The sequence below is a fragment of the Sapajus apella genome, unplaced genomic scaffold, assembly GCF_009761245.1.
Source record: "Sapajus apella isolate SASKATOON/1434 unplaced genomic scaffold, GSC_monkey_1.0 scaffold234, whole genome shotgun sequence".
Lineage (NCBI taxonomy): Eukaryota > Metazoa > Chordata > Mammalia > Primates > Cebidae > Sapajus > Sapajus apella.
Genome location: NW_022437174.1, coordinates 522,619 through 532,857, shown reverse-complemented (window position 1 = coordinate 532,857; position 10,239 = coordinate 522,619). Strand labels below are relative to the sequence as shown.

Here is a 10,239-nt window from a genome sequence, read left to right as displayed (position 1 = left end):
TACTGGGACTGTGAGTGCCGGCCTGCCCTCAAGGGGGTCCCTGTCCAACCATACACATGTCTATACTGGGACTGTGAGTGCCGGCCTGCCCTCAAGGGTCTCCCTCCACCCATACACAGTGTCTATAGTGGGACTGTGAGTGCCGGCCTGCCCTCAAGGGGGTCCCTGTCCACCCATACACAGTGTCTATACTGGGACTGAGTGCCGGCCTGCCCTCATGGGGGTCCCTGTCCACCCATACACAGTGTCTATACTGGGACTGTGAGTGCCGGCCTGCCCTCGAGGGGGTCCCTGTCCACCCATACACGGTGTCTATACTGGGACTGTGAGTGCCGGCCTGCCCTCAAGGGGGTTCCCCTCCACCCATACACGGTGTCTATACTGGGACTGTGAGCGCCGGCCTGCCCTCAAGGGGGTCCCTCTCCATCCATACACAGTGTCTATAGTGGGACTGTGAGTGCCGGCCTGCCCTCAGAAAACAGTCCAGGCTGGTCTCATTGGCCCCCCGCACTCTGGGCTACCTGGAGCCATGGCATTCCCTGTGGAACAGGTGACCCTGGCCTCTGTGCACCCACTGAGACTGGAGGTGTCAGGATCCATTAACCGCAAAGGTAACAGGTCTCCAGCCTCGGGGAGGAGGCCCTTCCGCAGCCCGCGTGGTCCCTGGGCTGACCCCTGCAGGTGGCAGGCGTGCCCAGCTGGTCGTCTGCAAGCCCAGGCAGGCGTGTGCAGGGCAGCCGGCGCTGGTCAGGGAGGTGCTCTGGCGCTGGTGTGCGGGGCTTTGCTGCAGGGGCACAGGGATGAGAAGCAAGTCCTCAGGCCCGTCCTGCAGCTCATGTGCCCTCGGGGGCCACAGGCAGGTCAAAGAAAGTCAGCCCACGGCAGCCAGGTACTTCCACGAGCACTGGCAGGAAAGGCTGCTCAGGGGCTGCAGCCGCGGCCACCCTAGCTGAGGGAGCCCCAGGGGAGGCCCAGGAAGTCCTGCAGCCTCCTGCCTTCAGGAGTCCACCGAGTGGAGGGCGCCCAGGGTGACTCCGACAAAGGCAGCCAGCTCTGGGGATGAGGCCCGCCAGGACTGGAGTAGTGGCAAGCAGGGCGTGCTCCCTCCATGGAGGCAGAACTGGAGATGGGGTGGCGAAGGCGGCCATCATCAGCAGAAATTCAGAGGCACACGCAGTTCTTTATTTACAGAATGCGATGAAGAGAAAATCTCTAGATACTTGGATGTAATTATTCCTAACATAGAAAACACAACGGAAGCAAATGAAGGAAAGCGACTAGGAGTAACAGTTTAGATACTTTGTAAGGGGAACTTACAGTAAATCCGGCAATGGGAAAAAAAATCACAGACAGGATTTGTTTAGGACTCAGTGCAAAAGGCAAAAGTTGCTAAAATTTTCGTGGACGGAGGCTCAGAACACGGGCCCGGCAGCTGCTCTCTCTCCCCCGTCCCATCCCGGCCTCAGCCCAACCTCTCCTCAGAAGCCCCGAAGGAAGGGAGGAGCGTGGCCGAGGTGGAGATCCCGACACCACAGCTGCTGGCTCGTTTGCATTTATTGCTTTGGGAACCCAGAGTGCACGACTGCGCCCGCACCTGCCTGCCCGCCAGCCAGAGCTGGGGGCGCTGCGAGCACAAGGCCCACGCCATCCTGCTTTTCCTTCCCGACTTGGAAACACGGCGGGGGCCTGGCCACGGAGTAAACGGGGCTCCCAGAACACACAGTAGGACCGTTGGGGAAGGAGAGGTGATGGGGAATGCTGAGATTAGGCCTCTGTTCTGAGGGGCTCTGTCCTCCCTCTCGGCCCTGGGGGCTTGTGGGGTCCATGCAGGCCTGGCTGCTGAAGCCAGATCCCGACCGGGCTGAGCACACACTGTGACCGGGCTGAGCACACAGTGGGCCTCACCTCGAGGGCAGTTCCGTGTGGTCCCTGCCATTGTCCCCAACACCAGCGTTTTCTCTGCCTTGGCTCCTGCTCCCACCCCTGCCAAGACAGATGGAACCATCCAGAACCATCTACGGCCAATCAGTAGGAAAAGTGCCCTTCTGGTCCAGGAAATGGGAGATGACAGTGGGTCTGGCCGGCCAGGAGGGGCCCCAGTGTGGGGTGCCCTGGGTGCCCGCAGCTACCTGGTGAAGGTGGCGACGGCGACCACCTGCAGCACGGCCTCCAGGCTGTGGAGCGCCAGGAGCGTGGCGCTGAGGGCCCAGTCCACCCACAGCACCAGGGTCTGCCACAGCAGGAAGTGGGCAGAGAGGAGGGCGGTGCCAGCCGTGAGGGCCAGGCTGGCGGCCAGCGGCTTTTCAGCCTCCGTCAGGTTGCCCCTGGTGCCTGAAGAGCAGAGCAAAGGGGGAGTGAGAGTGGAGCAGGGCGCTCCCCGGAGCCCACCGCCCGGGGTGCCTGCATCCCTCCAGCCCGGGGAATCCAGGGGAAACTGCCCCGGGGGCCACCCAGAACCCAGCAGTGCCAGAGAGCACGTGCAGCACGGCGTGAGCCCCTCCTGGGAAGGTGCCCCTGCAGCACCATGGCTGACCCGCCTCTGGGTCCTGTGGCCGGCTGTGTGGACGGGGCGACTTTGGTTTCTAAAATGATTCAAGTGCATCTGCCACCTTTTCCAAGTGGAACGGAAGGAGTTTTTTTGAAAAATCCCAAAAATATTTTTCTCTGGTCCAAGGCCAGCTCTGGAAAATTTCATGAATACATATTGAAAACAGAACTGCGTATTTAGCAAACAAATGGGTTAGTCACTAGTTGAGCCCAGGTGCCTGGAGACCCTGCAGGGTGTGGTGTGCTTGGGGAGGGTCCTTGTTGGCCTAGCAGACCCCGAAGGGCCAGGACACACCCTGCCCCCACCACCTTGGGACGGGCCAAGACCTGAGGCTTGTGCCACAGTAGCACCCTCCCAGCAGTGTGGCTCTGGGCAGCGAGCTGCAGAGGCCCAGGCACCATCTGCCAGCACAGGCGAGGCATGGACAGCCGGGCCCCCTGCGGCGGGGCGGGACGGGCAGCTGAGAGGACCACCTCCATCCTCCGAGTTGGGTCTGAGGCCTCATGACAAGCAGAAGGGGACCCACCTTCCCTGCAGCCTCCGCTCTTCACTGGACATTGGGCTTCAGCAGTGTGTCTGTGTGTGAACAAGAGGGGCCTACGATTCCAGCCTGGCAGGTGCAAAGTGCCTCAGACGTGCCTGCCGTGTCCCCACGGCAGGGCAGCGTTTCACAGACACATGTGCCGTGACCACAAGCATGCAGAGGGCTGGAAGTCAGGACCCCGCGGGCCACAAAGGTGAACTCCGAGGAGGGCGAAACCAAACTCACCCCCGCCCACACAGCCGACCAAGAGAAGATCAAATGAATAAACTATGTGGTTAAAAAAAGGGAGTAAGGGCCGGGCACTCTGGGAAGCCAAGGTGGGCAGATCTCTCGAGCCCAGGAGTTGAAGACCAGCCAGGACAACACAGTGAGACCTGTCACCTTGTCTCTACCAAAAATAATAATAATTATTAGCTGGGCGTGGTGGCAGGTGCCTGTAGTCCCAGCTACTTGGGAGGAGTGGGAGGGCTGACGGGAGAGGATCGCTTGAGCCCAGGAGGCCAGGGCTGCAGTGAGCTGTGATCGTACCAGTGCACTCCAGCCTGGGCAACAGACTGAGACCCCATCTCAAAAAAAGTAGGCCACTTGAAGGGGCTGCAGACTTGGGGACCTCTAGAGATGGACTGGGGAGGCTGGGGGGTGCTCCCGCTCCTCTAGACCCTGCCTCCTTGGGACCTGGCAGAGCTCTCCAGGCCTTCCTCCTCAGACAGCTGAGGGCAAGGGGAAGGAAGGGGTGCAGGTGAAATATTCTGGAGCTCCGATGTGGTGGCGGGCTGGGCTTCTGCAGGACACGCTTCCCGTCTCCCCAGCGATGCCCCAGTGTTATTTGTCTCTGGGACAAAACTTCTCAATTAATACTTAATGACACTGTAAGGAGAGCCTGCAAGGCAACTGGGTTAGCAGTCTGGATAAAAATGTCTCCAAGGACCATACTATGAAAAAATGAGTATTTAAAGGCTGTGGTAGCAGACAGCAACTCCTATCACAAGCTCCTTACAGTCTGACCGTCCACTCACCCAGATACAACCGAACAGCCTCCAGAATCCCCATGAGAAGCAGCAGAGCGAGATCGAGCACCAGGCAGTGGTGAGGATAGCTGAACACCTGACCTGAAGAGCACGGACGGAGAACGGACACGTTACCCAGGGCAGCAGCAGAGGCCTCAACGTGCCTTTTCCTCTTGTTTTGAGACAAGGTCTTGCTCTGTCTCCAAGGCTATAGTGCAATGGCACGATCTCGGCTCGCTGCAATCCTCCCACCTCAGCCTGCTAAGCAGCTGAGATTACACGCACCTGCCCCCACGCCCGGCTACTTTTTGTGTTTTTAGTAGAGACAGGGTTTCACCATGGTGGCCAGGCTGGACTTGAACTCCCGACCTCAAGTGATCCACCCGCCTCAGCCTCCCAAACAGCTGGGATTACAAGCGTGAGTCACCACGCCCAGCCCTGACTTACTTTTATACGTGATTATCAGGAGCGTGGCAAGGAAATACAGGGTGTAGTACGTTCCACTGACGTAAAACAGCATTTGAAGGGGAACTGAAGAGAGCTGGTGAGTGGCTAAGGATCCCAGGCTCAACAGGCTTGGGGGCAGCCTCCCAGGTGCTGACAGGAAGGGCTGGTTCTGTCATGTTTCCAGGTGGCCATGGGGACCTGGCCACGGCTCCCAGTCTGTCTGGGGCTTCTATCACTATGCTTGAGGCAAATGTGGTCCCATGAGTTGGCAGGGCCTTTGTGGGACTCCTCCCCCGATCCCAGAACAATGCGGTCTGTGCACTGAAGCCCCTGACCTCAGTGACTGTGGACAGGACTGGTTAGGGGACAGCCTCCACACACTGGCACTCCCAGTGATGTTACCCTGACTCTCGTCCCAGTTACGAGTTAGAAAAAATAACTTTGTCATTTTCTTTTTTCTTTGACAGAATCTTGCTCTGTTTCGCAGGTTGGAGTGTAGTGGCGTGATCTCAGCTCACTGCAACCTCCGCTTTCCAGGTTCAAGTGATTCTTCTGCCTCAGCCTCCTGAGTAGCTGGGATTACAGGCATGCACCACCACACCCGGATAATTTTTTATATTTGTAGTGGGGCCAGGATTTCACCATGTTGGCCTGGCTGGTCTCCAACTCCTGGCGTCAAGTGATCCATCCACCTCAGCCTCCCAAAGTGCTGGGATTACAGGTGTGAGCCACCGTGCCTGGCCCCTTTTTTCATTCTCTTCAGAGAAAACATATTTCTGTTTGGGGCACTTAAATATCTACTGGCCACTTCCTGGGCTGTGTACGTTTCATACTGCGGCCAGGCACAGCGGCTCACGCCCGTGATGCCAGCGCTTCGGGAGGCCAAGGCCGCAGTGACCTGCGTTTGCCGCACTCCAGCCTGGATGAGATCAAGGCTCCATCCTTAAAAATACATAGACAGAAATAAAATAGAATCTATGGACATGCAAAGTGGGGGGTTTCCATCTTCCTGCCACTAGTGGCCAGGACAGAGGCAGGTGGCCACCCCTTGGTAGCTGGGCAGATGGGCATGCTAAGCCACTTTGTGCATGCAGGCCTCAGCAGGTGGGGGACGGAGCCAGCACGCCGACCAGAGGAAGTTACATCAACTCTAAATCTGTCCAGGAACACCCCCTCCCAGAAGTGGAATTAGTAGGCAGAACTTAGGAAACCATGAGGGTGAGGAAGGTGCTCTGCATGGCAGCACTTGTGCCCTCTGGGCGCTGTCCTGGAGGGGCACGCAGCAGGATACCATGGTGGAGGAGCCTCTCCCTGGAAGAGAAAGGGTCCGTGAGCAAGGCCTGACAGCCACCAGGATGCTTTCCTGCGTCTTGCTCTAGACAGGAACCACCCGCTTTAATTCTCCTTTGATCTCACAGGTGTGTAGAAAGCAGCACACATTTACTGTGGGCCTGCTCCACCGCCTCTCTGTCCATCCTTCCGTGAGGCAGGAGTCTCTGCCTTTCAGAACCGGAGGCTGCAGACCCTGAGTATGGGGGTGGGGTGGGGTGGGTGGAAAGTGAACCCTCCAGCCGGGCCTCAGGGAAAGCAGCTTTGACACTTCTCCATACTTGCCACATACGGGACTAGACGAAAACCTTTTCTGACTTGGGTTGTAACAAATCTTTTTCCGTAATTGATAACAGACATTTGGATTCCTCTGGAACGTTATCCCCAAATATCCCTCCAAAAATAAGAATTTTCCAAACCAGCAGTGCCACAGTCCACCCTGTTCATCGCCAACTCCTGCACCTTCTCCCACCCACTGGGGGCGACAGGAAGCCCAAGGAGTGAGTGGAGTCTCTTTCCTCATTTCTGATTCTGAGGTTTTGCATCTGAAGACTCCTCTGACTCACCGTGGATCCACCGTGGCCCGGGTGGGATTAACTGTCTGAAAAGGGCTCGTGCGAGTTGCACGTGATATGTGCACGTCTCTACATGTGTGGATCCACCAACAGTGATCTAGAATTCGGTGAAAACCTCTCATAAAAGGAGGCGTAAGCTGCACCCCTGGGCAGCAGGCAGGACAGCCACCTGGACACAGCTTCTCTTCCATTTCCCCTTCAGCGCCAGGGAGGGCAGGACAGAAACCCGGCCTCAGTGAGATTTTTGTCTTCTTGGGCAGATCTGGGGCCTTCTGTGCCAGAGTTTGTGGAATCTCACACGGGCAAGAGTCTTAAGCCAGTAAACACAGGACATTGGCATCAAAGGCTCAGAACTGGGCTCCTGGAAGAGGTGGCACCTGCTGGCAGCAGAAAGCCAAGGGCACCGCAAACCACATGGCATCGGATTACCGGCAGGCCATTCATTAAACCTGATCTGTTCTTAAACGGGGCCACCTAAATACCTGTCATTATTTGTGCTGATTTTGCATTAATTGGGGTTTTCATCCCTTTTGATCCTTTTCTTAAAGGTTGGGTTCTTTGGCCAGGCATAGTGCCTCACGCCTGTAATCCTAGCACGTTGGGAGGTTGAGGTGGGTGGATCATGAGGTCAGGAGTTTGAGACCAGCCTGGCCAACATGGTGAAACCCCCGTCTTTACTAAAAATACAAAACTTGGGCCGGGCGCGGTGGCTCAAGCCTGTAATCCCAGCACTTTGGGAGGCCGAGGCGGGTGGATCACGAGGTCAAGAGATCGAGACCATCCTGGTCAACATGGTGAAACCCCGTCTCTACTAAAAGTACAAAAAATTAGCTGGGCATGGTGGCGCGTGTCTGTAGTCCCAGCTGCTCAGGAGGCTGAGGCAGGAGAATTGCCTGAACCCAGGAGGCGGAGGTTGCGGTGAGCCGAGATGGCGCCATTGCACTCCAGTCTGGGTAGCAAGAGCGAAACTCCGTCTCAAAAAAAAAAAAAAAAATACAAAACTTAGCCAGGTGTGGTGGTGCATACCTGTAGTCCCAGCTACTCAGGAGGCTCAGGCAGAAGAATCGCTTGAACCCAGGAGGCGCAGGTTGCAGTGAGCCCAGATTGCGCCACTGCACTCCAGCCTGGGTGACAGAGCAAGACTGTCTCACACACACACACACACAAGTTGGCGTTTTTTTTTTTTGAGACAAAGTTTCACTCTGTGGTCCAGGCTGGAGTGCAATGGTGCAATCTTGGCTCACCACGACCGCTGCCTTCCAGGTTCAGGCCATTCTACTGCCTCAGCCTCCCGAGTAGCTGGGACTGCAGGCATGCGCTACCAAACCCGGGTAATCTTGTATTTTTAGTAGAGATGGGGTTTCTCCATGTTGGTCAGGAACTCCTGACCTCAGGTGATCCGCCCGCCTCGGCCTCCCAAAGCGCTGGGATTACAGGCACGAGCCACCGCGCTGGCCAAAGGTGGGCTTCTTCAACAGTTCCAGTGTATCGGCCAAGTGCCAGCTGCTCACTGTTACAGACTGAGGTTGTGGGGCTTGGGAAAAGCCACCGTATAAAAGCCTCGGCAGGACGGAAGTTAAGCATGCAAGGAAAAGGGAACAAATGTCTTCCCTGATGTCATGGACAAGGTGCGTGACGACATCTTGTTCTGGGATACGCTTACTTTTTTTGGAGACGGTGTTGCTCTGCGGCCCAGGCTGGAGCGCAGTGGCCTGAGGTCACGGCGTGGGCGATCCCGGCCCACGGCAGCCTCGACCTCCGGGCTCGAGGGACCCGCCGGCCGCTCAGCCTTCAGCGCGGCCCAGAGCCCAGGCGCGCGCCCCCGAGCCCGGCCGGTGTCAGGAATCCTGCGTCTCTGGACAGCGGCCTGGGCCTCCCGACGCGCTGGGACCCCGGGCGCGAGCCGCGGCGCCCGGCCTGAACTCGATCTCACCCACGCAGACCCACACCCCAGCCTGGAACCAGCGGCCGCCTGCCCGGGGGCGGCCGTTCCCTCCTCCAAACCAACGCCGGATGACCGGGAAGCGCGCGCGGCACCCGAGCCCCGCGGGGCGGCCGGCAGCGGGATGGCCGCCTTCCCGCCGCGGTCTGCCCGGCCCTCCTCTCGGAGGCGCCCCTCCCGCGGGGCGGCCGGGGCACGGGCACGGGCACGGGCACGGGCACGCGCCATGTTTTGGGCGAGGAGCCCAAGGCTACCGGAGCCCCGCGCCCGTCCCGCCCACGTGTCCTCGCAAAAGCCGCGCGCGGGACAAGAGCTGCCGGGGCCCGGGGCCCCCAAAGTCGCTCCGCACCCGCCCTCCCCAGGGCCAGGCGTCCGCGCGCGGGGGAGCTCCGCGGGGCGCACGACGCCCGCCACCCGGGCCAGGCCGCGCTTCTCGGCGGGGTGACGGAGCTGCCTCGCTCACGCGGGGGCGGTGGCACAGCCCCGTGAGCGCACCGAAAACGGAAAGCGGACCGCCACCGCATGGAAACGCCGCGGCACGCTCGGAACCCCCACGCCGCCGGAGCTCACCTCGCCGCGCGGCCGCCATCTTAGCCGCCCCGCCCGCCAGTCCGTCGCGATCCCGACAGCCTCTGAGCCTGCGCCGCTCGCGCTCCTTCGGCCATTTTCGCGTCTCCTGACGAAGGGGCCCGACCGTGCCGCGTTTCGGAGCGGACGTCCGAGCCACGGCCGAGGCCCGATTAGTCTGTCCGGGAGCGCTCGGGCACTTTCGGAAGGAAGGAGGCGGAGAGCCGAGGTTCGGGAGCATTCGGGCTCGGGGACATTCGGCTCGGCTCGGCTCGGTGTCGGGTTGACTCGGCTTTCGCCGGCCTCGGGAACGGGCGAAGCCCGCGGCACTAGGCTCTCTCTCAGAGGCCGAATTGCGTCGAGCGCCCGCGGGAATCTGCCCAGAGCCGTCCAGCCCTGTCGGCCGGGAACGACAGCCGCCTCAACCTCTTAGGCAGTGAGGAGAGCTGGGCAGGGCTTCTCGGAAACCCTCGTGCGGACTCGGACCTATTCGGACTGACTCGGCTGCCCACTTCGGGGAGCTTCGACCCTCCTCGGTTCCGGACTGTGTCTCGGCTCGGAGGCTTCGTGCAGTTTCGGCCCCTGCTCGGTCAGCCTCGGTTCTCCTCGGCTCCGCTCGGTGGCCGGGTTCGACTCGGCTCCGCTCGGTGGCTGGCTGCCTTTTCGGCCCCTGTTCGGGCGGCGGCTTCGGGCGGCCTCGGCCCAGCTCGGGCGTCCTCTTCGGACCCCGCTTCGGGCTCCGCGACCGGCGCTTCGGGCGGCCCCGGACGGCGCCTTCGGGAGGGCTCGGCGGAGTCCGGATGGAGGACTCGGACTCGGCGGCAAAGCAGCTGGGCCTGGCTGAGGCGGCTGCGGTGGCGGCCGCGGCCGCGGTGGCGGCGGCGGCCGCGGCCGCGGCGGGAGGCGATGCGGAGGAGCCGGTGCTGAGCAGGGACGAGGACTCGGAGGAGGACGCAGACTCGGAGGCGGAGCGGGAGACGCCGCGGGTCACGGCGGTGGCGGTGATGGCGGCGGAGCCCGGGCACATGGACATGGGCGCGGAGGCCCTGCCCGGCCCCGACGAGGCCGCCGCCGCCGCAGCCTTTGCAGGCAAGTGTGCCCGCCGGCCTCTTGCCTCGCCCGGTTCCCGCGCCTGCCCCGCACACCTGCCCCGCGTGACCGGCCCGCCCCACCCGCCCCTCACACCTGCCCCGCGTGACCGGCCTGCCCCACCCGCCCCTCACACCTGCCCCTCACACCTGCCCCTCACACCTGCCCCTCACACCTGCCCCACGTGACCG

At 60.7% G+C, this 10,239-nt stretch overlaps 2 protein-coding genes across 2 annotated transcripts in view; one reads left to right on the top strand and one right to left on the bottom strand.

Annotated features, from left to right (window-relative positions):
• Positions 1-1,264: 1,264 nt before the first annotated feature.
• TMEM80 (transmembrane protein 80) lies at positions 1,265-9,223 on the bottom strand. The gene is given in 7 exon segments (XM_032271475.1): positions 1,265-2,331; positions 4,109-4,201; positions 4,547-4,640; positions 5,838-5,857; positions 8,963-9,035; positions 9,037-9,098; positions 9,101-9,223. Coding segments are annotated over 7 exon segments (648 nt in total). The 5' UTR covers positions 9,201-9,223; the 3' UTR covers positions 1,265-2,125.
• A 53-nt stretch (positions 9,224-9,276) lies between these two features.
• The window catches only part of DEAF1 (DEAF1 transcription factor), a 60,841-nt gene continuing 59,878 nt past the window's right edge, over positions 9,277-10,239 (top strand). The window contains exon 1 of the mRNA XM_032271473.1: positions 9,277-10,048. Coding sequence (XP_032127364.1) covers positions 9,760-10,048 — 289 coding nt within the window. The 5' untranslated portion in view covers positions 9,277-9,759. The remainder of the gene's footprint in view (positions 10,049-10,239) is intronic.